At 40.8% G+C, this 27,537-nt stretch overlaps 2 protein-coding genes across 2 annotated transcripts in view; one reads left to right on the top strand and one right to left on the bottom strand.

Moving 5' to 3' along the window:
- The first annotated feature begins 1,298 nt into the window (after positions 1-1,298).
- st14 (ST14 transmembrane serine protease matriptase) lies at positions 1,299-22,835 on the top strand. Its single transcript, XM_083918357.1, has 19 exons — positions 1,299-1,498; positions 7,975-8,122; positions 8,772-8,932; positions 10,066-10,136; positions 11,177-11,349; positions 12,039-12,074; positions 12,623-12,851; positions 14,148-14,287; positions 14,926-15,029; positions 15,404-15,513; positions 15,868-15,998; positions 16,489-16,593; positions 17,387-17,494; positions 17,841-17,954; positions 18,501-18,620; positions 19,120-19,300; positions 20,079-20,347; positions 20,905-21,041; positions 21,183-22,835. The coding sequence occupies exons 1-19, from the start codon at positions 1,472-1,474 to the stop codon at positions 21,342-21,344; spliced, it is 2,526 nt and encodes an 841-aa protein (XP_083774483.1). The 5' UTR covers positions 1,299-1,471; the 3' UTR covers positions 21,345-22,835.
- Positions 22,836-23,366: 531 nt separating this feature from the next.
- Positions 23,367-27,537, bottom strand: part of kirrel3l (kirre like nephrin family adhesion molecule 3, like) — a 33,182-nt gene continuing 29,011 nt past the window's right edge. The window contains 5 exon segments of the mRNA XM_083918298.1: positions 23,367-25,582; positions 25,700-25,789; positions 25,944-26,053; positions 26,249-26,356; positions 27,135-27,333. Of these exon segments, the coding sequence (XP_083774424.1) occupies positions 25,091-25,582; positions 25,700-25,789; positions 25,944-26,053; positions 26,249-26,356; positions 27,135-27,333 (999 nt within the window). The 3' untranslated portion in view covers positions 23,367-25,090.

The raw sequence follows: 27,537 nt of genomic DNA, 5'->3' as shown, positions 1-27,537 counted from the left end.
AACAAAGGCAGCCTTCTCCATCAAGGTAAGCAGACACAAATTCCCTTCCACACAAGTTTTAAGACATATACAATTCTCTGCTGGGAATTTTATTTTGTTGCATGTCTAATATAGTTTTCCTTCAAATTAATTCAATGCCTAATTAAATATTGTTGAAACTACATCAACTCCTTAACACTCCAGGAAAAAAAAATCCAGCATTCATTAATACAATCAGTTTTTCATTTCAAGCGTTTTACCGCTTGAATAAATAATGTAATTGTGTCTTATAAATAAAAATATATCTGAGTGCGACCCACACAATGCTTACGCAGTAAGAAAAAGATGTGTTACTCATAATTACACTCAGTTGCCACAGAAAAAAGGCTGAGGAATCTCATCACATCTCGTGCCCACACTGGAGCCACAACCTGAGGTGAGGAATTTTAAGTAGGCTAGATGGTTCTCAGCAGCCAAAAAGGTTGGAAACCATTAGCAGATGAAGAAAAACCCACATATAGTGAGTAAAAATGAAAGATGAAATAAGGGGGCCTTGATTTAAGTCTTTGATAATTTTTGAGGCTGTATTGTAGGGTGCTGTTTTATTGGATTACATTATGCTAAATGGTTTTCATAGTTTCTGACTATTTATGTAAGTGGACCATGAAGTGGACACTTTTATTTTACATATCAGACTAACACACACATAAAACCTCTTGAGTGTATAGGTCTATCTAGAATCTGAGAAACAAAAAAAACCTGAGAAATAAATAAATAAATGAATAAAAATATGAAATACCAAAAGCTTGTCCACTGTAGGCTATTTGCACTATAAGGCACCAGGAGACTGACTGCATTAGTTTGTTTTGTAAAATCCCTTTGTTGATTTATTATATTCTGTATACAGTAAGTTGTTACTGTGTCTACATTTTCAAAAGGGCCCCACACAAATAAAGTCAAAATAACAAATTTTTGTGAGTGCTTGACATTTCTTCCCCATATATTTGACCAAAATGCTTCCAAGTTATAGGCAAACATGGGATTTATTCCGGATTTTTGGCAGCAACATTCGCAAATGGTCAGCAGGGGGAACACACGGTATGAAAATAAAGGGGGAAAATCCTTTTGCATGCCCGCAGAAAGTTACCAAACTGAGAAGTAGCAGCATGTTTTTGAATAGTCTGAATAAAACCTCCCCTGCGCCATTTTTGCATGTTAGTGAAGAGGGTAATTCTTTGGTGCCATTACATTACAGGGGTCTTGTCTTGCAGGTGTTGTGGGCGTGGTCTCCGTCATAGGTGTGTGAGGAAGAGGTCGCGTTCAGGTGTTTCAGCATTCCAAGCTCGCGACGATACAGGAAGGCCCACTGGCATTTGGATTTCACTTCAGTCACAAATACACTTTTTTTTTCCCCCCTTAACGCTGCAAACTGAAGATTTGCAGGTGTTTAACACGCTCGGGCAGGTGAACCGGAACCTGTTGGACAGAAAAGATGCAGTCCGCCAGATATGACTACGACGTAAGTTTGGTCTAATTCAACGTTCTTGATATCCAAGGCAGTGTACGTTGTTTTCTCACAAAAAATAGACAGTTTTACTTTATAACCAACGTTTGTTTGCTTTGGGCCTACACTTGCTATTGACACTCTGTTTACACGATTAGGCCTGTACACAAACAGTCCTTTCAAACATTGATAGTCTGATACTTTAGCCTTTGACAGCGTTTCTGTATGTTATCATCACAACGTTTCCCGTCTGAATGGGAACGATTAAACCAGAACATGGCGTTAAAATGAGCTCTGTGTGGTGCTGTCATTTTGACCAGTGTGCTGTCATTCAAAGGCCGACTGGAACGTTTTGAATCACACGTTGTCATTAATGACAGAGACAGAGATTATAAACAAGGGGAATGTTGTGTGTGTATCAGCTGCATTACCATCAAGAAGGAAACTGATTCATGTAGAGATTTGGATAAATAATATAATGCACTTCTATTCACTCGTTTTTTAAAGTTATGTTTAATCTATTTTACACTTCCTGTTCTTTACACAACATAGTTATTACTTTAAGTCTCAAAGGCAGTTATGTGAGGTAAAGTCAGATGAAATATGGGCTAAAGGTTGACTGCTGACTTCACATTTCTTGCTACCTTTTAAAGAATAAATGTTAGTTTTAAATTGGGTTTCTACATACATGGAATAAAAGTCCTTAAAGCTGCGTCACCTACTTTTGTAACCTACCTCTCATCATCTCATAGCCAATGATCTGGTTAGATACTGTACTAAGAATAGTTTATTTCTGTCCCCACCACACGGAGAAGGGGATAGAGGTCTAGAAACCCCTCAGTCAGCCACATGGTGTCAGTATTAATGGTTTATTTACTTTACTGTATTTTATCATGGTCTTGCTGACTGAATGGGAGACTTTTGTTTCATTTTTAAATTTGGTTAAATTTAGTTTACTTTTGTAAATTCCAAAATATAATAAGTTTTAAAGTTTAAAAAGAACAAAACTGTAATTATATATATATATATATATATATATATATATATATATATATATATATATATATATATATATATATATACATACACACAGATATGGCTTATCTAATATTTATGGCTTATCTAATATTTAAATAGGGTGATAATAGGGCGTGGAAACTATCAACAGCTCATAGGTTGAATTCTCCTGGAATATGCATACATTATGTACTTATCATACAGTTCTTGTTACTGCATAACTCTTAACTGGCTTGTTTGAGATTGAAATAGCAGTAGATGATGTGGGCAGAAAACAGTGTCAGACAGCCAAAAGTTAACTTCACTCTGCAAAGGGACTCATTGGTGGTTACAAGGCTTTGGTCAGTGCTGCTGAAATTCACCAGCTCTCTACCAAAAAACAGTTTTTCTTTCTCAATGCAGCGTGAGATTAACAAGGATGTCAAAAACAGAAGCTTGCTGTCAATAGCATCAACCTGTAAGAGCCATCTCCCAGCTCAGAGGTGACAGGGTGCCCTCACTGTAAGATATTTGACACAGGAGAATTGTCAAGCATGTCCTTACGTGACCCCTTGCTGCCTTTGTAGAAATATAGTACAACAAAGAAACCAAGAAAACAGGTGCTGCTTTTTCCTTTTTTTTTTGTTGGAAAAGTGCTCAGTGAAATGAGCTGCATATTGGCATGAATTAAGATTCAGTAAAAGCATTGCCTTTTGTATAAAAAAGTTGGTTTAGGTGGCAAGTCGTAATTTAATAATAAAAAAAATCTACTCTAAGTACTGAGGTTGTCATGCCACACCTCTGCCCTTTTCATTCTGACAGCTAGGAGAAATACTTGTTTTAAATTATGCAAGATGCATGAGTGAAACTGTTGGGAAGTTAACATTTCTTCCTTTTTTAGTATTTGATTATTCATGGACAGAGGAGGTTAGTCTTGGATACTGGATCAAATGGGAATACTATGAAAACTGTAGTCAGTGTGTTCTCTATGTGGTGACTCAGCTTTGGTAAACAATTCTTCAGGCAAGGCCAGGTTTTTTCCTGCAGTTCAGGCTACACTTCAAGGGCAGTCATGTTGAATCAGAGTGACAGAAATGAAATGGATTTGATCGTAATGTCACATTAAAGGAAAAACAGGATTTTCTCCTAAAATTATGATTGACTTCAATGAGTGATGCATTCAAATAGTTGACAAAACTGGGGAGTTTAATAAATAATTAATTACGCGTGTATTCAGTTTCACACAGGCTTTGTTTGCTTTTCAGCTTTGGCCTCTGGCTGCATGTTTGTGTAAAATTAGAAAATCTGTGTGCACAACTTGATAGAGGCAGTTGTGTTGATTTGCTCCTGACTAGCTTTAATTTGTGCAGCAAGGTGGTAGTATGCTACAAGGCACAGGGCAGGTGAAGCTTCCTCACACACACTGGTGCTGCAGTATAAAAGGCTAACTGCTAAATGTCTGCTTAGGGCTACTGTCAAGTAAGAGATGTGTGTAGGTGTTTTGTTCACTAAAAGTAAATATGAGGCCACTGAAGCCTAAATTGCATTGATTAGCTGTCGTATGTGAGTGTCCCTTTTGGCTGCAGTCCCTGGGCTGGTTTGCTTAGGACAGATCAGTGCTGGTGAGTGCAAAGGAGGCACATGAGAGCTTTTTTGAAGAGGAACGCCACTGATTTTATACATCAAAGTTTGTTTACAGGTCTTAGGGGGTACTTCTGCATATGTGAAAAAAGTTGTATGAAGCCCTTTGTGGCTCCAGAGGGAGCTGCGTTAAATCTGATAAATTGCCTTAAGTGATGCCACTTCAGGCAATGTCAGTTGGGGATGAAGACTAAAAGTTTTAAAAGTGAAAAATCTGGGGTTGTGGAGGCCCAGTCACCCAGATACACCAACCAAACATTAAAGAACTAGTGGCAACGAAGGGCAAAGGGTTGCACTAGGTTGCATTTGTTACAGTAGGAAGAACACAGGTGTTACTAATATGAATGATTACTCTGGTCTGTTCAAGTGTCCCAGTACGTTGTGACAGTGAGGCAGCATGCACAATACTAGACAGGGCCCTTAAACAGAAGCAGCTAAATGGAAATTCTCATTCATCCATCATTCATTTTGTTATTTACACCTGATCTGTGATATGTCAAAAAATGTCTTCTGTGAAAAAGGCTTGTTAAAGGACTCCACCTACGATTGTTACTATAGTTATTCATTAATAAACTGAAAAAAATTGATCTGAAACCAAAAAATAAGATTTGAAACTGTAAAATATAAGAAGTGAATCTGAAAACATAAAATCTGCAGCTGGAAAAAAAAACAATAACTCAAAATGATATCTAATGTGAAAAAAACTCATCTCCACTTATGTTTGACTTTGAATATGCAGTTGTATATTTCAGAGTTCAAGAGCAAAACTTTTAGCTTTTCAATTACAATTTTAATTTTCAATTGATCAAAACATTTGCCCTGCGCTCTGTAACATTACATATTGATATTTGATTTATTGAGCACTGAAACTTAAAGTCATCACGGCAGATTTGATCGGATCACAGGCAGAAAGCATTTCTCAATCTGTCAAAATAAAACCAAGAAGGCAATTGTCTTGCATTTGAACTTTACTTAAGTATCCAGCAGAGTAAGACGTAGCTACTCAAAACTGAAGTCGGTAACTTTCTAGGAAAAATATGGTTCTTTTTTATATTTCCTGCAATTGACGCTATATCCCAACAGCACCATTAGACAGACGATCTGTGAAAAAATATGTTTCTGAAAACACTATGTGGGACATAAGCAATACAGTAACACAATCTTGATTTTGATCACTGCTGCTTAGTTCCACAGTTTGACAGGAGTCCATGAACAGTCATTGACAATGCGTTAGAGACTGCTCTGCTCTGCTTATTTTAGGTCGGTTGAAGTAGAATCTTTCAGATGCCATTAGGAGCCCTATACCGTTTGCATATTATTTCATATTATGTTGTGCATCTACTAGTAAATGTAAGCATCAAATCAGTATATTACACAAAATATCAAGCTGTATACAGTCCAAGTGATCTGGATTTATATGAAAAATCGTCAATAAGAAATGACTTCTTAAACCACACCTGACAGCCGTTTTAACCTGTTTCCTACTTGTCAAACTGGTTTGATTGCTTGTATATACTCTGTAGCAACTGACTACAGATTGTTTACCAGCAATTTTGATTGCTATCTTGTCAAACATCAGCATGTTGTGGATTTTCTTCATAAGTCAGTGTTGAGAGACGGATCACACTGTTTCCTGTTTAATAATGGCAAAGCACACTCAGCTGGTATTAAAAAAAAAATTCTACTGTACATATAGTTAAAAAAATGTGATAGTGTCTCTTTCTAGGAGTGAAGAATGGGGTTTGATGAAGAGCATGTAATGGTTTTATTGGGCTGTGATCAGAGTGACTGATAGAGAGAGACCCTGGAGCACTTGCTGACCCCATCTCTAATGATTCTTCTCATTCTGGCCCATGATTGCTGTTAGAGATTCCAATTAGAAAGCACGTGTGGAAGCCAGAGCTGGGTGAGAATAGGCCTTAATTGCCGTGAGTTATCATCTAGACTCATGTAATTGAGCCCCCGTCTTAAGGGGCAGCACATCTGACAAATTGATTTAATACCAAAGTGATTCTCCATCCCTAATGGCACTCGGGCTTCTTCACTCATGGGCTACAGGCACTGAATTCATTGTGTGTTGATTACTAACCAGCTTGAAACCTTTCTTTCAGTCCGCCCACTCGAGAGAGCTCAACAACAGACACACACAGTATCGACAGACACACACAGCCTAAAGCAAAAATCCCGTAATACCTGCAAGATCTTCCTTAGTTAACATGCAATTGCTCAATGCACGTGTGTGTACATGAAGGAATGAGTTAGGTAGCTTTGTTAGATTTACTAAACAGGTTTGGCCAGTTGTGTTTGCCAACATCTGCCTAGCTGCCTGTTTGAACTCGTCACTCTTGGAGAGTAGTTTAAGGCGTTGCACATCACATTTTTTTTTCAGTGCTGTGTCTTAGCGCAGCAGTTTGAATATTGAGGAGTTTGAATACTGAGAGTTCTTGTTTTACATCATTTTGCAAATGATCTGTACCACAAGTACAAACTCTCCTAACCTTGATTTCAAACTTGTTTCTCTAATTTCAGTTACAGAAAAATCCCGTCTGAGACAATGGCATATTGCTGAAATCAATTTAAAATAAATGAATTTAGGTGTGATGAAGGGCTGTCGTGAGTGCCATTTTCTGATATTCGAATATTCTGTACTGTTCTTTCTGTACTTCTATACTTTTTCTGCCCTCTGCGTAATTATTGGCCGTAGACTATGTTTCTTTCTTCATGAAATCGCCACAAAACAACATCTGTAGGTGCAGTTAAACACACAGACCTCCACACACACCAGACTCACGACACGCTCAGTTACATTGTGACTCCAACATGCACAGGCTGCAGTGTTTCAGTGGAATCAATAAATTAGCAGCTAATTACGGCTGTACTGGATAGCATTTTAGTGCATTGAATATTGGATATTCAGCTTATTAACAGCAAATATCTGCACATAACATGATTTCATCAACAGAACTGCTAATGCTCATCCCTCCCAAAAATTGCATCCACCTCGCAGGTAAAGGGAATGCTACTGAGTCTAATAAACATTAATTACTCTAAACATTCACAAACTATACATTTAACAATATTATGCTCGTTTATTACCACATTTTGTCTTATCATGAATGAATTACATCTACAAATTATAAATGCTTATTAAACACTCAATCCTACTGCGCTGTGAAACTGAAACTACAGACCTAAACATACAGTGAGCTGTTGCCAAACAAAGATACAAACAAAACACATTCATTTGTTTTTACACATTTTATCTGAGGAGAAAGTTCAGTAAGTGTTGTTAATGACCATATGTCCTCCATATGTAATATAATTTAGTTGTCTATTTTAAAGGTCCCATATATAAAAAGTGAGATCTCCATGTCGTTTTTTGATATAATGCTATAAGCTAAGCAACATACTGTAAATACTATGAAAGTATCAAAACGCTCAATCCACAGAAATGCACACAGCCTGTATTCAGAAACAGTTACTTTTTTAACTAGGGCTGCACAATATTACAACAAACTGACATTGCAATGTTTTTTTTTGTTGAGATATGACAAAATGGCCTACAAGAATTTTCATCCTCTAGGAGGGTACTGTAAGAAAATGTTCTTTTTTAAGATTAAATGCATCAATCTGGTGTACTTTGAGAGCAAAATAAAGATTCCAGATCTATGAAGAACTCTAATCATAGACGCATTAGTTGTATAGATATTGTTTCCTTTGCCAGTGCAATTATCTTTTTTGACTCTTCTCCCATTGTTCACAGTTAAGTCCAAGTAAATGTTATCTGCATCCAGAACATGGCATACTTGCTCTATGTTTTCCTGACTATGTTCTGCTCTTTTTTTCTGCAACAGGGCCGTAATGGCCGTCACGAGCGGATTGACTTCTTAACCAACAAAGAGAAAATGACATCAAAGCGGAAACTCGGCATTGTGATCGGGGTCCTTGTGGGGGTTCTCATCCTTGCGGCCATTGCTGCGATCCTCATTTGGCTGTTTGTCTGTGAGTATAGCTGAAAGCTGTCGTCTTCCGTATTGTCCACGGTGGAGACATATATAGTACTGAGCTTTATATGCAAAAATCATGAGATGTTGGACATTTTCTGGACATTTGTTGTACATAAATCAAGTTTATTCATGATACAATTAAATGCGAAATTGTGAATATTTACATTTCTAACATCAGTTACTGCCAAGACAGACATAACAGACATCAGAAACTGCAAAGGAGATCATTCCAACTCACTGTGAAGGCACAGCTCTTTGATATAAGAGTGGAAGAGTGGCTTGTTTGGACTTTGTAATTTCCCATTAGTGTTAGACTGTTTGACAGCTCCCACTTTCTCCTTTTAATAATGCAAAGAAGAAAAATGTCAGAGAGTCCATTGCACCGCTTCTGTGTCATTTACACATACAGGGTCTGATATAAAAAAGGCCTCTGAAGTCTTAATAAACAGCCCCTTGATTCATCAGACTGTTTTAATTGCTCTGACAGCCAAACTGTCTGCTCAATATGAGATCATGCTGTACAACTTTAAAATGGTGCTTCAGGGCCTGTTTAAAACCCTGATCCCCCTCTTTCATCAGAGACAGTTATCTTAAAGCATTTTGTTGATCAAACACTTAAATCTTATCTGCCTCTCTCCTCCAAGTTAAAGATGCTGATTCAGAAGCCACTCTCAGTAAGCAGCACGGCCCATCAGCCCTGGTCTTTAGCGGGCATATGAAGTTGGTTGAGGTACCGTACAACGAGAAGCTGGAGAATACCGCCAGCAAGGAATTCGACAACTTGGCCGACAACCTAGAGGCAGTTGTGAGTTTGACACCCGAAAATGATGACTTTTCCCTTTTTCTTTTTTTTCTTTTGAATTCAGCTCCTTTTCTACCTTTTTGAGCACAGTGTTACACTCTTCTCTCATTGAGGATTAGTTGTTTGCCATTGTGGAAATGCTTTTTAGAAAATGCCCCTCTCCCAATGCACAGAAACTGCTGAAGGCACGGTTGCGTGGGTGGAATAAAACGCTGTACATCCTCTTTAGTAATTCCCTTTAACAGCATCTCCTATTATTGAAGGCAGTGGAGATGTTTGTAGCACCACTTAGGAGCATGTTGATAGGGGGGGAAAAAACTCGCTCATACCCCATTAAGCAGACATTTTCTCAGTGAAAAGCTACAGAAGTGAGGGTGTTGGGTGAGTATTAGAGATGAGCTGGGATATTAGAAGACTAAAAATCTGGGGGGTGGGGGTGCTTTATGATGTAGCTGGTTTGCAACCAAAGAGGGCAGCTTTTGAGGTTTAAGATCTAGGTTATTGTTTACATGACCGGTACAACGTGTGGAGTATAGCTTCAAGTAAACAATGCTGGGCTAAAACAACTTGGGAGATGGTGTTTAACCAGCTTTACTCTGCCACTCTAGCACAACCTTTCTGTGAAGTCCTCGAAGAACTCTCTCCTCTGTATCTCTTAAATGCTTTTAGTAAAACGGCAATGAGCTCATATTTGATGTTGCTGAGTTCAGACATTAAACTTTAGAGATTACCATTTTCAAGCTCGATATTTTATTTTATGATAACAGACTTTTCCCCCTCCCCCCATGTAATTTTCTGCTTTTATCACTAACCCCTACAGATCAAACCTTCTCATCCTTCTGCAGCTGGTTCTTTTTTTTCCACAACAAGCTTTTGAAGTTAGATAACGCTCTACATGCATAATGTATGGTAGTGACCCGCATTTAAGACCACAAAGTATGACTACAGCCTTGTCTGATATAGTTCACAGCTCCCTGCAGCTCAAGGCAAGACAGTTAATTGAAAATCCCATTGTTGTGTGCTTTTCATGGAAGGTGGTTTTTATGTTAACATACTAATTTGTACTTTTGTCTTTAGGCAGACAAGCAGGAATCTTGTACATGTTCTTTTCAGTTAAACACATATTCTCTACACAGCTTAAGGAAAACTACAAGAAAGATCCACTCCTTGGAAAATACTATACCAAGTCCGTGGTCACTGCATTCAGGTACTGTGATATCCTGAGCTCCTCTATTTCTTTCTTTCTTTATTTTTTTTTTTACTGCTGAACAGATCATGAAAACTTAATGCAAAAAAGAAACTACACACCAAATCTTGTTTGAAGAAAAATCTTTGTTGCACAGATCTCTGCGGGCTCCAAGTTTCAAGTGTGTTGAATTTCTTAAAACAACCAAAATCAAGGTTAGATGATGTGTGTTGACTTGAGAACAGAACCGGTTATGTGTGTGACATTTAGCTGTAGTGGATGGTGAAGTTCAGTACTGTTAAGCCTCAGAAAAATCCAACAGTTCACAGCTACTGTAGATGTGTGCTTTAGAGATTTACAGCAGTGCTGCTCAAAGGGCCCGTTTTCGCCTGATTTTAACATCCGTCCTGAGTGATCAGATCATAAGTGGACAGCTTTCAGTACGTCTGTTCATGTACATGTACATTATTTACTTTCGCTATAGATAGCTTACATATTTGAATGAAAACCCACTTTTTTGTTGTTGAGTGTAAATTTCAGTTGTAGGTCTCACATAAATCATTATTACAGAAACGTGAAATGACTAATGAAAGCGCTGCCTAAAGTTTGTCTGTGTGGAAAAGGACTTTTTTTTCTACCTGACGGTAGTATTTTATTGTTAAATCTCTCTAAATTCATAGAGTACGTTTTAATCAAATCTATAAATTTCAAAAACCGCTCTGTTAAATACACGTCTAAAACATTTTGATATATTAAAAAGATGCGAGACGTGTATCTAACAGATTGTATATACATTTCTCTTGGTGTTTTTAACATCTAAGACTTGAGAAGTATAAAAAAAGACATATACCTGAGGACATCCCCGGTATATTCTCTATAATGTAAGGGGTCCTTGGCTGAAAAGATGTTGAGAACCTCTGATTGACATTAATCCAAATCACCTGTGTTCCACTAATCTTTGCTTCTTTTAATTTTGAAACTTGTTACTAACGTCTCCTAATGCTCTTCCTCTCTTCCTCGACACCCCCCATCCATTTCTCTTTCATCTGTGCTCGCACCAGTGAGGGTGTGATAGCCTACTATTGGTCCCAGTTTGATATTCCAGTCGAAGACCTAGAGATCGTGCCAGAGTTCTCAGAGGAGCGTGTGTTGGAGGTACTGGAGAATGGCATGAAGCAACAGCGCAGCATGGGGAACCCCAAGGATATCAAGATCAGTGAAGTCACTGCCTCAAGTAGGTACCACCTGGGTAGGAGGGGAGGTCTTACAGTATACAGCTGGCTCCAGATTAGGACATTTAACAATCAACAAATATAACGCTCTGTGAATACTGATCTAAATAGGGTCATTGTCATCTCCTATCAGCATTGGTATTCTGTATACTTTGTGTTTGTATTATTAAAGCATGGCTCTGAGTTGGGCTGATAAGATGATAACAGATAAGCCAGACCTCTCTGCCTGTGCTGCATCTGAGATTGCACATTTTATACTGTTTGGATCCTTTAATGATATTAGCTGGGCTCTGGCCTGGTCTCGAGACAGCCATTTTTCTTCCTTCTGTCCTCTCAGCATTCACATTGCATTTGTCCAAATCCTGGCCACCAGCCAAATGCTGGCCCTGTGACTCAGTGGTTTTGGTCCTCCTTTAAAATGATTTCTGTGGGTATGATTTGATGCTGCTGTTCCAGATAGTCAGACAGAGATGTATGGGGTTTGCTGCTGTAGGGCAAGGTGAGATGGAGCAGAAAGAGCTACACACCATCACCAGTTCCCTTAAGCGCAGGGAAATTTAACAGAAAAATGTGCAACCCAAATATTTTGGGCTCCATGCATCAAATTCTATCAGCCTCCCAACATTAGCGACCCATTCTTACCTCTCCTGCTGTTTCTCTAACCCCCCACCCCCCCTCTCTCCGTCTCCAGTCACAGATGCTCGCATGGCCAGGAGCCCCAGAGCCAGTGAGTACAGCGCGTCCCATTTCAATCACTTGCAGTTGTAATTTTCCAGCTGGCTAGATGCTCACACTCTTGCCAGTCTGTAACGAATTACCGGCCTGGCCGGCATTGTACTGTACATGTGCTTCTCTAGTCAGAGATTGAGAACCTTGTATCAGGCCAGAGTGAGTCCGCTCACACGCTTTTCTTTGACACTGTCTGCTGATTTATTACCTTGGGATGATTAGACTACATTGCATAACATTACCATAGTAGCTGTTCCATCCTTACATCAATCTGTCTTTACATACATAAAGGATGGCAGGACTTGATTAAACAGTGCTCAAATGTGTCATTTGTAATCGCATGACATAATTAAAAATTCATTGCACGGAAAAATACAAAACGATACAAAATTTGCTGACAATATTTCTGGAGAAAACACTCAGTTAAAACAAGCGGAAAAAGATACAGAACATGAACAGATTTTAATTTACATGCTGTAAACTGCTTTTCTCAAGTTATTCGTATCTGTGCTCACTGTGTGATTTAACCAATGTTGTATTTCCCAGAGGAGTGCTTCTTCCGCCTGGAGGCTGCAGAAACTGCAAAACAATTTTCATCACCAGGGTACCCCAAAGGCTACCCCGCCAGGTCTCGGTGTCAGTGGCAAATCCGAGCTTCAAAGAACAACGTCATATTTGTCACTTTCCCTTTTTTCCACATTGAGGATGACTGCTCTGATGATTTCGTCTCCATCTATGACTCCTTGAGTCCAGACGATTCTCAGGCCATCACAGAGTAAGTCAGAGGGCTGTGAACTGTGTCCACAGTGTCGGAAACATGTCGGTCATACTGAAGTAAAATATCCACGAATGGAACCGGTTTTACCATCATATTGTTTACTTGCTGTATGCCGTGCACTAAGGCCTCCACTCAGAGGGAAAAGGAAACCAGTGATTTATCTAATTTTGTTCCCATAGTACATCAAAGTGTGACACAAACCATATTCTCATGTTGCCTTAAACCTTGGTTGCAGGGTTTGTTTGATAGGGCTCAACCAACATTTGTCTCATTTATTTAGTCTTGGCGATCAGAGAGAGGGGGAATATAGTTCTGCATGATTCCCAGAGGACAACCACTAGGAATCACTTGACTGAAATGTTGCATAGGGATTTAGGAGTAAAAGCTCTTTTGATGTGGGTGGAAAACATGTTTCACTTCATTCCTTTCACTGGATTTGTGATTACAACTTTTTTTTTTCTTGGCCCTGAAGCCTTTAGCGGTGCATGTCTCATTTTATTGTTAACTTTTGAGACCTCGCTGAGATTGAGTTGGCTCAAAAAGACCTCTGCTTTCAAACCTGTGAAGGGTGCCAACCTGAATCCAGCTACACCACAGTGTGTAATCGCACTTTGTCTATGGGGGAGGGCTGTGATCCTGAAACTCCGGGCTCCTGAATGCAACATCAGTTATAGCTGCAGGCAATTTCCAGCTCAGAAGCCATTGCCAAACAAATATGTGTTATGAAGCGATGCATAACATTTTTATAAAGCTATTGAGCGATCAGCTTTATCCAAGGTGACATGAGGTTTATGAGAGCCATAATATAATACTCTATAATGACATTATTCTACGAGAAGTAGATGTATTGCTGCTCTTGCAGCGTTATTCACACCTCCGTTGCTCTGCCACCAGTGGTGCTGAAACTTTTTGCTAATGTACCTAATGTTTGACTTTGAAACTCCGCCTATGCAATTTTTATCTAGTGCTGGCACATCTCCTTATTTATCTCCTTCTCTACCCCTCTCTGCGTAATGATTTCTTTTCAAATATTTTTTTTCTTTAAGCATTTTAAACTTGTTTGCTGAATTGATGTTTTAGTTCTTCTGACTGAAAGGAATTACAGCTGTATTTGAGTCCCCTAAGTGTTTCGCATCCCAAGGAAGAGCACAACTCCATTCAGTAAATGCATCAGATGTTCGGCTCATGCTTTATGGTTGTCTACTACAATTTGTTGCAAACACCTCTTTCTGATTCTGTAATTGTACCTGATTTTTGTACCTTCTTGCTTGACTATTTGTATTTCTCTCACAGAAAGTGTGGTCAGAGACCCCCCTCCAACCCTCTGGAGGTGGTGTCATCCGGCAACATCATGCTGATTAATTTGATAACTGACTCTGATGTCCAGAGGCCTGGCTTCCAGGCAGAGTATAAAGCCATCCCCAAGTCTTTAGGTAATGTAGACCTTTACAGCACTTGCCACCATTTTACAGCTTCATTCTGTACTTAATACACCTCAGTTTGTTTGGTTCTGATTATCCTTAGGGTTTCAGGTCAGAGTGCTATATAAATACTTTGAAACTATATAAAAAACTTTCAATCCACAGAGAAATAAACAGCCTGTATTCAGAAACTGTGCCTTTAAATCAGCCGTCAGGACTTCAATAAGGTTGTGATGTCACAACTATACTGTAGTAGACTATGCATAGTTAAAAGTGCTGCTACAATGCCATTGCAGTCATTCCCCAGCTGCAACAGCTGCAATGCTGGTGCAGAGACTCAGAGTCTCTACTAATGTTGATGACCCGTAAAAGCTGACCAATAAGAGCAGACTGGGCATTTTTGGGAAGGGGGGGATTAAAGAGAACGGTGCTAAGCGGACTGTTTCAGACAGAGGATGAATACAGGTGTATTTAGACAGACAGTATGAAAAGAATAATGTGTTTTCAAACATTATTTAAACATGTTCTAGTAGAAACCCAAAATACAGGTCTGAATCTGAAAATGAGCATAAAATAAGGGACCCTTTTAAAACCATTGCAAATGAAAATGTGTTATGCTTCCATGTTAATATATGACATGTTCTTTTCAGTTCAAACCTGTGGTGGCATCCTCGCTGCAGATAAGGGAGTCTTCACATCTCCACTTCACCCTGGCTTCTATCCTCCTGCAGCGGACTGCAAGTGGACCATCAAGGTTTGCAACACTACTCCTCTCCCTGGCCCCCTCCCCTACCTGAAACCCCTCTACCCACCTCCTCCTCCTCCATCCTTAGCCTGCCATGAGAGGGATGCTGAGGCAGCACTATAGAAGCCAAGCTGTTCAGTGCCTCTTCTATCTTCATCTGTCAGACCGCTGTTGCTGCCGCAGTTCTAGCTGAGCCGCAGTGGTTTGTGTGTGTGTGTGTGTGTGTATGTGTGTGTGTGTGTGTGTGTGTGTATACCCCTAGCCTGTTTGGCTTTGTTGTCTGTTTGCATTTACATGGGATATAGATGCATGTCTTGGTGTGTACAGTAGGTGGAGATAAATAAGGTCATTATGAACCAATCACCTCTTCCTCTGTACTGTAGGTCCCTGCTGGGAAAAAGGTGCGGGTGAAGTTCACCATATTCCGCATGAAAGAGCCTGGTGTGGACATCCGTGTTTGTCACAAAGACTATGTGGAGATTATGGACACTAAGTAAGACTTAAATTAATTTAAATGACACCCTAAATGATTCCCTATATACTGTCTGCAGTAAACATCCATCACAGTTTACAGACCGACTTCTCAGCTCCCACTATACTTACCATATTAGTGCTTGCACACAGTTTTCCCGTGCTATTACTCCCATTAAGTTGCATTCACCTGCAGTTATACCTCCATATAACATATTTCACATGATTTAACTTAACCATGGTTTGTTTGCAACTTACTGCTCATGTTTCTTGCCCTGTTGGATGTTGTCGTAGCAGCGTAGCATTGTCATCATAACCACTAGAAAAACTAAAATAAAACCTGAATTTTCCTTTAAACATCTGTCCCGTGTCCCAGGTATTGCGGGGAAATGTCCTCTTTGGCTCTGACCAGCAGCACCAACGTCCTAGATGTGATTTTCCACTCTGATGAGTCCTTCACTGACAAAGGCTTCAGTGCCGAGTACAGCGCTTTCGATCCGGCAAACCGTGAGTTAAATGACTTGCCCACATTTACACAACACTTGGCGAGATGGGTGAAATGTTGCGATGTGACAGTGACACTCATAGCCTGCTATTACAAGGCAAGACAGGGGGAGTAACTGTGTAGTCTGAGAGACTACGGGGCGGTAGCTGACTGACAATCAAATGGAGCCGTTTAGTGATAAAGGCTTAGAAACTGCACCAGTGAAAGTCAAGAGCTAGACTAATCACCAGAGAGCTTGTTTATTGGGTCCTTTTTATTTGCCGCTGTCAGTCAGGAGCACTTCACTTTCAATACCCTCTGCTCTTTATGTTGTCTCCCAGTTTGACTGAAATGGATTTATAATTGCTCAGATCAACAGGGACAAGCATTGGCAACAAGATGGATGTAGCAAACATACACTGTCACTCCTCTCGCTCAATTTGTCATCATCATCTTTTTCTCCCTTTTTCCTCTGATACCTCCCTCTTTTCTCTGTTCTTTTTTTGTGAGCAGCTTGCCCCAACAAGTTTGCATGTGCCTCTGGCATCTGCATCGCAAAAGACCTGCAGTGTGATGGCTGGAATGACTGCGGTGATATGAGCGACGAAATGAAGTGCCGTAAGTTCTCCCTCGACTGAACCACACCTCCCTTCCTAATTTCTTATCTTATATGCTATGTCCTCTTCTCAGCTGCTCACTGTAATTGAATAGCTTCACATTTTGGCTAATACCTTTAGTTAAGATCAATAGACCCCTCTCCTTACTTCCCTTACTTGCTCTCTAGCGCTTTCCTGACTACCCGTTAAATACAAGCAGCCAGTTAGCTTAGCATGATAACTGTATGGCATAAAAAGGGCGAAATACCAGGCTCTGTCAAAAGGTAATAAAATCTGAAGAGTAAAAATGACAAGCTGTGGTTTTATGAGGTTTTATGTACAAGACCATTTCTTGGCTGGGCGCAGTGATTTCCTAGAGTCTTATCTTAATCGGAAAGGTTAGGCTTCAGGAAGTTCCTTACTGCAAATGGGCCACACAGTTAAACCACAACTTGACATTTTTCTACCTTAGTTTTAGTACAAATTAAGAAAACTAGATATAATGTGTAAATTAGTGAGATTGTGTTGAGACAGAGCGAGGTTAGCAGTTTATGTGCTAAACTAATCTAAGCTAACTGGCTTCTGGCTGTAGCTTCATATTTGTTCTACAAACACTAGAGTGGTATCGACCTTCTCATTAAAAACTCTTGGCAACAAAGAAAATAAGCATATTCCAAAATTTCTGACTATTTTTGTCAGACCCGCTAATTTTATTCTAACCTATTTGCATTGTTGAACATGCCCCATTTCAAATCACTCAAATGTATATCATCCTCAGTTGCACTGTTTAACACATGGCATTTCTCTTACCTCAGGGTGTGAGAAGGATCAGTTTGCTTGTGACAATGGCCTCTGCAAACCGAAACTCTGGGTGTGCGATCGCGTCAACGACTGCGGTGACGAGAGCGATGAGAAAAGTTGCAGTAAGTATTGCTGAGGTGCTCAAACCTTATCTAATGCTATGCTAATTGTGCTAACATTGAAGGCACATCACTGTTAATGCGCTGGTCACTGACTCCTGGGCTGTGTGCAGTCATTATTTTATCGGTAATGGAGTTTGTTTGAAGCCTTGAAGCCCAATTTGCTCAGCTTCCCTCCAGACACTTAATCATGTGTAATACACACAAGAAGAAGGGAGATGGATGCTAATGTGCACCGTGGCTGCACCACTAATGTCCTTCTGAAAATAATTGCCTTGTCTTGTCCTTATTCAAGTTTTCAGCTTTATGTTATTATGATTTCCTCACCACTGGGTTTCATTGCCTCCAGACTGTGAGGAGAATGAGTGGCGCTGTGGTGACGGTGTTTGTATGCCTCAAGAGGTTGTGTGTGACATGAAGAAGGACTGCGAAGATGGAAGTGACGAGGCGTCTTGTAAAACCTGTGAGTGGCAGCACTTTTTCTCTTGTCGCACACATTTGAAAAAAAAAAAACCCAGCGAGAGTGATTTATAGGTATGTTACACAAACCATTAAGTAATTAACCTTTGTCAGTAAAGTTTGAGAATTTGACAACAAAGCTGCTCTGAAGACTTCACTCTTAATTCAAAGCATTTTTTCACTGCTGATATTCTTTTAGCTCGTTCTCTCATTTCCTCCTCCTCTCTTCTTCACTCTTTTCAATCTCCCTTTCACTCACTCACTCTCTCACTTGTCAACCCCCCCCCCACACACACACACACACACCACACAGGGGGCTGTCTTGCTATTCCTTTTGATTTTCACTTCTGTGAATAAAGAGGGATATTAGACCTCAACCCCAATCAATAGCCCCAATCAATGCAATCACTATGCATTGTGCATTCAAGTCTCACTTTGAAGCCTCGCTGATTGCATAGTATTTTACTGGTTCAACTTAGCAATGCCCTAACGCTTTGATTGAAATACGCTATGTGTTTTGATTCTGGGACCTGTCTCCACCACGCTGTAGCGCCGGGCATCTGCTCCGACTACAGCTTTAAGTGTAAGAACAAAGAATGTGTCAACAAGGTGAACGCCGAATGTGACCGCGTCAACGACTGCTCTGATAACTCCGATGAGGCTGACTGTGGTAAGACATGTTTAAATCTCTTCATGCATTTCAAAATTGAGCTTTTTTTTTTTTTAAATACAAATTTTAGAACGGTTGAAAGTGGCTCTAATCTCTTCAGTGTCATTCAAACTAGATTATAGAAGAGCTGAGTTGAGCTGTGTGTTGGGCTGTCTGTTAGAAAAGAGCCCCGGGCCTTTACTGCTTTATTTATTTAATTCGTCTTTGAAAGCAGCTCTTGTCATCTCTGAAGTTTTTGTTTTTTCCTCCACTTAAGCCTCAGGGTGTGTCTATTTATTTATTTTTTTGTTTTTATCAGCTAATATGCCAGTGTGCCTTATTAGGATTCCAAAGAGTCATAGTAGCGTTTGCAGCCAAGTCCGGCATCATGATAGCTTTCAGTCAACTGAATCTCACTTTCAGATTTTTCCCTCTGATCACTCTTGCCGATCTCACCTAGTATTTTGCACTCACCACCCAACGCCCCTCCTCTCTCATTATATTCTCTGTTAAATGTCAGCGTGTGGCACCAGGCCCTATAAGCTGAACCGCATCGTAGGAGGGCAGAACGCTGAGCTGGGGGAGTGGCCTTGGCAAGTCAGCCTTCACTTCCTGACCTACGGACATGTATGCGGTGCCTCAATCATAAATGAGAAGTGGCTACTTTCGGCGTCCCACTGCTTTGTCACCAACGACCCAGCGTGAGTCACATCTGTAGCCTGCATACACATGTACAGAGCAGGACTGTACTTTGTATAAAAATATGTAACACTTTCCTTCTTTTATATTTGGGTCAACAAATTGTTATTGTCTCCCTTATATTTTATTATTCATCATATTATTCAACATTTAATTACATATTATTATGCAAACACACAGAGGACTGTTTATATACGAATTGAAAAGTCTGAAAATTAGCACCTGATGATACAGTTACTTCAGAAAAACCTTGGGGGGGTTAAATTTACATCTCATCCTTGAGAGCATGGATCTGTATTCATTAGAGTGCCCTGTAGGTGGAGCACTAACCATGCTGTTCGACCTGAGCCACCTCTATTGTTGCTGAGAAGGGAATGTGTTCATTTTCACAGTTGATGTTGATATTTACTCTACAGAATGATATTTAATTGCTAAGCATTTTCCAGAATACTTTATGGAAGTATATAGTGCTCTTATTTACAGTCATTTATCATAAGTAGTATGTCATTTTACATATTTTTGTACAGGGCTGGCAACAGTATCATACAAATTGAATAATCTAATGAAATACTTCCTTTGTAGTTTATAATCTGACTGTTTGGAGAAGATGTTGGTTTGCTGTTCTTATAATTTTGTCTCAACAAAACTACCTTTCAGTAGCATATGTTGCAGGGCTATTTTGTTTGCTTCTGTAAGACTGTGCACACATGATATTATGTCTAACCATCTGGCCTCCTGCGTGTACGTAGATGTAACCTTTGCCCCATGATGCTACCGCAGGAACCATGTTGCATCCAACTGGCAATCCTACAGTGGCATGCAGGACCAGTACAAGCAGGATGGTGTACAGCGCAGACCAATAAAGAAGATCATCTCCCACCCGGATTACAACCAGATGACCTTTGACTATGACATTGCGCTGCTGGAGCTCAGCGAGCCACTGGAGTTCACCAACACCGTCCAACCCATCTGCCTACCCGCTTCCTCCCACGTCTTCCCTGCAGGCATGTCCTGCTGGGTCACGGGCTTCGGCGCTCTCCGAGAAGGAGGTATTATGCATGAATTGGTGGTTCTAAGTAGAACTGTCGTCATTTGTTGATTTTTTGCTTTTAACTGATTATTCTACTAATTTTTAATATTTATACTGTATTTCTAAATTATGGGTGACCCACTCTGCGTTTTTCCTTTTTGCATATCCAACTCACATCAAAATTAAGACATCCCACTCCTCCCCCATCCTTCTCACAATGAGCTATTCATCTCTGTCCTTCATCTTCCTTCCCTGCCTGCTTCCTTCTTCTCTCCTTCATCTCTTTTTCATTTCATCCTTTATTCTTTCTTTCCTTTAATGTCCCTCCCATTTCTTTATCTATCCCATCCTGACATACTTCTCTTCCACTTCAGCCCTCCCTCACTTTTCCCTCATCTTTTTCTAATCTGCTCTGTTCCATTAAGCCTTCTTCTATATCCATATATCAAAACAGACATCGGCTCTCCTGGGACGCCTCTTAAACCTTCATTAGCCAACACTAATCCAGCCCATTAACACCTTTGATGTTAGTGACGAACACAGAGGTCACGTGCCCTCTTTGTCCTGCTCTTGCAGGTTCAAAGGCACAGGTGCTTCAGAAGGCAATGGTGAAAATCATCAACGACACGGTGTGCAACGTGGTCACGGAGGGCCAAGTCACGTCCAGGATGCTCTGCAGTGGATTCTTGGCCGGAGGAGTTGATGCGTGCCAGGTGAGACTGTGCAACACATTCTCCGGAATAGAATAAAAGGACAAAGGGCTTATACGGACATATATTCACACCCATATGATTATCATGCTCTCACATCCAAACCCAATCTAATAACCACTCTCCCCTCGCCATCGTAACCAGGGAGACTCTGGAGGCCCCATGGTGTGTTTTGAGGAGAGTGGGAAGTGGTTCCAGGCCGGCGTCGTGAGCTGGGGCGAGGGCTGCGCTCGTCGGAACAAGCCTGGTGTCTACACGCGTGTCACCAAGCTGATAGAATGGATCAAGAAGGAGACAGGGATTTGATGACGTCTGTAGGAACAGGGTGGGATGGTGAACAGGGTGGGGTGAGGTGGAGTGGGGGTGCATCATAGTGCTACAAATAATGGAGACCGAACATTTCAGCCTGATTCAGCACAAGCCTCTCCAAGATTTATTCATGTAGCAGCAGACTGAGGAAACTGTTGCCCAACTGCTCACATGAATGACTTAAAGCACTTTATTTGGTTGCCACCCCTGTTTTCCCACTCACTCCCTTGCTCACTCTCTAGCTCTTTCTTTCATATTATTTCAAAGCCGTAAATCAGCCCTGTGTCTTTTACCTCCCATCAATAATATATACAGATGCAGATTCTGAAAATTTTACAGTTTTTTTAAAAGTAATTGTGCTTTTAAGCCTTTGTATTGTGTATTTCGAAACAGGAGAGATGGCGTCATCCTTTTGGGCTGAATGTGGGATTTTATTCATCAAGTATCTTAACGAACCTTTTGTTTTAGCCTATTTGCTACAAAATATACTGACGACCATTTTCCAAAGCATAGCATTGGTTTTTAGATTGATTAAAGCATTTTATCTGTCTTTATTTGCCAGGCAGCCATTAGTCTCAGTTTTATCAGCAAAAGCATAAACAGTATCTTATGGAGACATCTGCATTACCGTGTGATAGCAAAAGTTAAAAGGTAAGAAACGACTCAACATGTTGTCATGTGTATAAAATGAATTAATCAATCTAAAACCCTACAACACGAATATTGCAGTAGGTATGTAGTCTGTGGGCTAAAACAGGCAAAATGTTCAGCAAAGACTTGGCTGACGTAAGCTTGTTTTAAGCTGTTGTTGATCTGAACAGGGGACCTAGATCAGTATTTCTATGACGGTTACAGATGCTGACTGGCTTTGCCTGGTCTGTAAATGAGTTGCCAAAAAGTGATATTCAAAAGGGGGGTTGAGGATTAGATCTAGTTGGCTTTTGGACAGGCTTCTAGTTAAGCTCAGGGTGACTTGAGTTTTCAGTCGCACACCCCTCAGAGCCAAAGCTAACCAATGGTGTTTTCACCAGTTTACCAGAGCAATGCAATGACTTCTTATCCCTATGAGAGTTTCCGCTCTGGTCACAACCAACTCAGTCAGCTTTTAAATCTAAGATTTGAATAGACGGTTTCTTTTACTCTATTTGCCTTCATCTCTGACTTATCCTGGAAATATTCTATAACGGATAAGCAAGCCAAAGATTTGCATAAATATTATTTATTGAAGGGGAAAAAAATTAAGAAGAAAAATTTGTTGAGGATAATGCTCAGTGGACCTCTTTTTTAATTCCACAGAGCTTTCCAGTGAAACTATGCAAGCATAAATGTGTATTTTTCAGAAAGTAGGGAGAAGCCACAGCTTTTAGATATTTAAAGATTTTTTCATGAGCATTGTACAGTGTGATGTGGAATATGGACATACTTTGTTTGTGCGTGTTTGCATATGTTTTTATATGAAAGACTCGCAGTAATAAACATCTTTTATCTGATTCCTAAGTACCTAATTGTATTACCTGCATTATTTGTCTTTGACAAGGTCTCGTTTTGTATTATGTTGTGCATAATAAATGCATGTCTTGTGAGACCTTGTCCCTTCTCACAGCAGAATTGTAATGAGCATGTATCTCTCCTCCCCGTCGTGAGCAGCGTGCCTACCTGGGGAACTGAGGTGACAAGACGATCTCCTATTGTCAAATAATACCTGCCTTTGTCACAGCTCTATCCTATTACCCTACGAGACGGGCACACCGACTTTGGGAGGTGGATACACATACAGTGGGGGTTCCACTATCTCATCTGTCTTCATTAAAAGCAGCACACCACTGTGGGAATAGGAAAATCAACATAGACAGTGCTGCTAATTTATGTATTCATCATTGTTGTTTGTTGCTGTTCCCCATGCCCAATGAAGCTACTCACCGGGCTGATTAACTCTCAGGATCTCCACCAGCCACTTCTTTATCGGAAATGGTTTTATTTAAATATAAATATGTGTACAAAGGTACAAGCAACGATAGCTCATTTTTAGCAAATAAAATGCTTAATACATTATTAAAAGAATGAACAAACAAATGGCAATTAGTTGCGTTTCCAAAAAAGCATAGTAACTGCATTCAATGATTGATGAACAACTTAAAGAAGAAAATCTGTGAACCCCCCAAAATCAACCAAGATAGATACATATGTATATAAAGTTACTTTACAATAGAGCAGCTTACACGCTGTACATTAAGGCTTATATAAAATATAAAAATAAAGACAAGCGATGATGTTTGCCTCCTCACTTTTAAATGACATTTGTTCTCTCGTCAGGCTGCCTGGTAACAGCTTTTTAGACAAATGGCAGTACAGGCGTCCATACTGAAACATCCAGGAAGTGGAATGCAACTGGGCCAGGTGCAGAAACCAATGTCTCAAACATGAAATGGACATGAAGATAAACGCTGAAGATTTTCACTAGACACATCATTTGCATGCAACAGAGAAAAGTATGAGAGAAGTATGGGCTCTGCCATTTGTACAGATACTTAGTGTTTCAGGGTAGTACTGTTTCTTGTAAACATATTGAGACAATTTGATTGATTTGTAAAACTTGAGACTTTATGGTCCACCCTAGGGACTGCCTTACACATCTTCCCCCCACACAGCCTGCTAAAGATGGCATCGCATTCAAGTTTATTTCGAGTTCAAGATTGCCACCATTTTCCAAATCACCACTTTTGATTGTTCTGGTATTAGCCTTCTCTTCATTTTACAATCAGAAAACAGTACCAGGGGTAGGACATCAGTATTCAGTCTAAGCCCCTGTTCTCCCCTTTACAATTATCACCATCTTTGGGTTTCATGGCCTCACCTTGTCCATCTTGGTACAACACACAGTTAACATATAGGCCTCCATAACAATGATGGCTAAAATACACATTCTCTTCATATCTCCTTCTTTTATCCACTGGTAAGCAACACAGCTATGCCCAATGTGTTAGGATTATTATTAGAAGGAGCTCCAGGAATACAGCCCAGGCCAGAAGTATTCCACCACTGATTAAACTCTTCATACAGTACAGTGCCTGTAGCACTTGTTGGTCAGTAGAGCTAGCCTGTTGTGCAGAATAGTTATGTCTGTCTCTGGATGTGGATAGCTCAGTCTTTTGTGGATGATAGAGACACAAATGTGCTTAGAATTCCTTTCGCATGCCAACAAAACACCAAATGACAGACAACAATAGGTCGTTCATATCTGTTTTTTTCCTCAAATATGTCTTCGCTTGTAATATCTTCCAAAGTATTTTAGAGGTCGTGTTTGACACAAAGTAAACTCTGAAAGGCAGGTAAACAGCTACCCCAGTCATTTTGGCCACCCAAATTCAGGAGATGCATTTGATTTATTTCCTTAGTTGACCGAATATCTCCACAGGTTTGGGTGGTCATCATGTAGAGATAATCTGGTGAGGTATCACACTGTAATCATAAGTTTTACTTGAACATCACAATCTGCTGAATTTTCCAGCTCAGGAGCTCTACAGTTAGCATTATTGTAGATCCCGCCATCCATCACAACAAATACAGGTTGGTTATCCCATAACCCCCAGTAAACACATAGCTCCCTCCAAATACTGTCCAAACATGTCCTTGAAGGACCGTCCGAGTAAAGTAAGTCTGTGTTCATGTTAGTCCAGCCACACTTGTATGTGGAGTTGACAACGGTTATCTACTCGCTGCTCCTGTACTCTTCTTTTGTCTAATCAGACATGCGTCTGCATACGTTGTGAAGGCCGGCCATAGTCAGACTGCTGGGAGGATACTTGTGAGGAGGCATAAGAGAAGCGAGATGAGCTGGACACCTTGCTGGCCTGATCTGATTGGTCATACGCATCCACCTTCTCATAGGAAGCGGGCTTAACGTAGCTGGTGAAGGCGCGACCATAGGTAGCAGGTAGGTAAGCAGAGCCACTGTAGAGGGGATCAGTAGGGTAAATGCTGGCTGGCTGGGCAGGCTGCTGCTGAGCAGCTTGCTGCTGTTCATACGCGGTTCTGCCTGCTGTGGTGGTTGCATATCGATGGGAGAAGTCATAGACACGAGGCTGGGTGCCATGCTGACCATACATGGGGCTCGGGGAAGGCAGCTGCGATGGAGTGTAGACTGGCCGAGTGTTGGGCACGTATTCAGAGAATCCACTGCTGCGGATATTACGGTCTTCATGGCCACGGACATTGTAATAGCCATTGGTGGGGTCCTATAAGAAGGACAAAGAAAAATAAATCATGAATTTAGCTTAGTTCAGTATTAATGAATGAAAATAGTGCATTCTTGCTATTTAGCTTCTTTGAGTGAGTATTTACAACAGTTTTACCTTGATGTCCGATCTTTCATCCTCCTCCTCTTCCAGGAGGTCGCTGTGTTCTGTGCGCGATGTCCCAGGAGACTCGCTGCTGTTGGGTGCCTGAGGGAAGACCAAGCATTTTTGAAAAATTACTAGGATGAGCAAGACCTAAAAAAAAGTCTGTGCATTGCATTAGTGTTAATGTGAAATTTCCCTAACCATCCATAGAGACATTAACATGGCATACAAAGACCAAGAAGGAAAAGAAATTTACCATGGGTTCTTTGACGTCCTCCTCGTCATCATTGCCACGTGTAGCGTTGTGGTCACTGTGAACGATCTGAACTCTGATGTCACTCTTGGAAAGACGTGTGCACCTTTTACCTGTGGGGATTGAAAATTAGCTGCTTTACTTGATATTAACAGGCAGACATGTACATTTCATCCTAGTGTGATACGGCACAAAAATTAAAACAAAACCGTGCAATTTTCAGCTCACAAATGAAAAAAAACTTCAATCTGTTTGATTCGAAGAATTGGCTGTTGACCCCCGTCGCCCATACTGACCGTTGAGCTCACCTTTGCCTGTGTGCCTGCAGCAGAGGGAGACCAGAGTGATGACACAGATGAGCAGGACACAGCCTCCACCTACTGCTCCGCCGACAATTATCAACATAGGCAGGGCCTCTGTGACAAAAAAACAGCGATAGAAAAAAAAGTGTGGCATAGGGAGGGTGGGGGGAGATGAATTTTGAAGAGAAGGAGAGGGATGAAAAGAGAGATAGTAAAACATATGTGTCAGTGTCAAGAATGTGCAGAGCGAAAGAAAGAAAGAGATCCATTCATTTGTCCCGCTAATCCCAGAAACGTCAGCGCCTATATAGATTCATCTGTGGTAAGCCCCGGCAAGCTCACAGCTAGCGTATGCTTTATGCGGGCGATCCGGCATCCAACAGCATGGCTATTGTCTCTAATCTCTCTGAAAGAAGGGTAACAAGGCCTGACATGCAATGAAGCAACAGACGGTAATCTAATTAGAGATTCCAGGAGATACCGCTGCCCATTTCTCTGGAGACCCCACTCTGCAACGTTGATGTAAATTGCTGGCGAGGACCTTATTTTTGGTGTCTGCTGCAACAAAGGCTTCCACTAGCCTCAGTGTAGTAGCACTACTGCCCAATTTGAGATGCCGAACTTGGCTCTGAGACAGTGATATGAGTCCAACCGCAAACGCGTGTGGCTTCCTCTAATTGACTTTTGTCCCCAATCAATAACTATGTTATGGGGCAAACATATTCATTAAAGGAACCATCTGCTGATTAAATCATATCGATTAGAGGAGTATAATTAAGATAAGCACAAGACGGGAGCTTTGCTTTCACCTAATCTCAGCAAGGATTGAGAATATCACTATAACCTGTGCAGGGGCTAGGGTGGGGGATTGTTAACCGTTTCAAGTTTGTACCTTGCTCCTTCAGTGTGACCAGGGCTGTGCCGGTGCCGAAGCGGTTCCAGGCAGTGCAGTTGTAGCGCAGCTGGAAATCCTGCACCAGAGTCTCAGATAGCACCAGGGAAGACAGGACTCCGTGGTCGCTGGTCACTGTCTGCACTGAGTACCGACCGGAAGAACCAGAGGACAGGCTCATGTCTCCGAAAGTCCACACCTGAGAGAGGAGCAGGAGAAAAAGACAACAGGGAGTAAGTCACTTTTTTCTGTGAAGAATTCCTCACTGGTGAGCGAACCAGGCGCCTGCCTGGCTGTTTATCCTTAGATCCCTGGGCCTGCTGCTGACTGAACACCGCTCCCTCTCTCTGTTCTGCTTTCTCTCTGCCGACCTCTGAGATGCTCCGTGGCTGACACAGCTCAC

This window comes from Echiichthys vipera (assembly GCF_963691815.1).
Source record: "Echiichthys vipera genome assembly, chromosome: 8".
Taxonomy (NCBI): Eukaryota; Metazoa; Chordata; class Actinopteri; order Perciformes; family Trachinidae; genus Echiichthys; species Echiichthys vipera.
Note: the sequence above shows the minus strand (reverse complement) of the source record. Positions and strands in the feature narration are given on the sequence as shown.

What these genes read in the sequence shown, in the direction of transcription:
- st14 (XM_083918357.1), top strand. Translation starts at nt 1,472, where the DNA reads ATGCAGTCCGCCAGATATGACTACGAC. An exon ending in GGCCAGGAGCCCCAGAGCCA is followed by an intron (nt 12,075 to 12,622) that starts GTGAGTACAGCG and finishes TGTATTTCCCAG; the next exon opens with AGGAGTGCTTCTTCCGCCTG. An exon ending in GTGGAGATTATGGACACTAA is followed by an intron (nt 15,514 to 15,867) that starts GTAAGACTTAAA and finishes CCCGTGTCCCAG; the next exon opens with GTATTGCGGGGAAATGTCCT.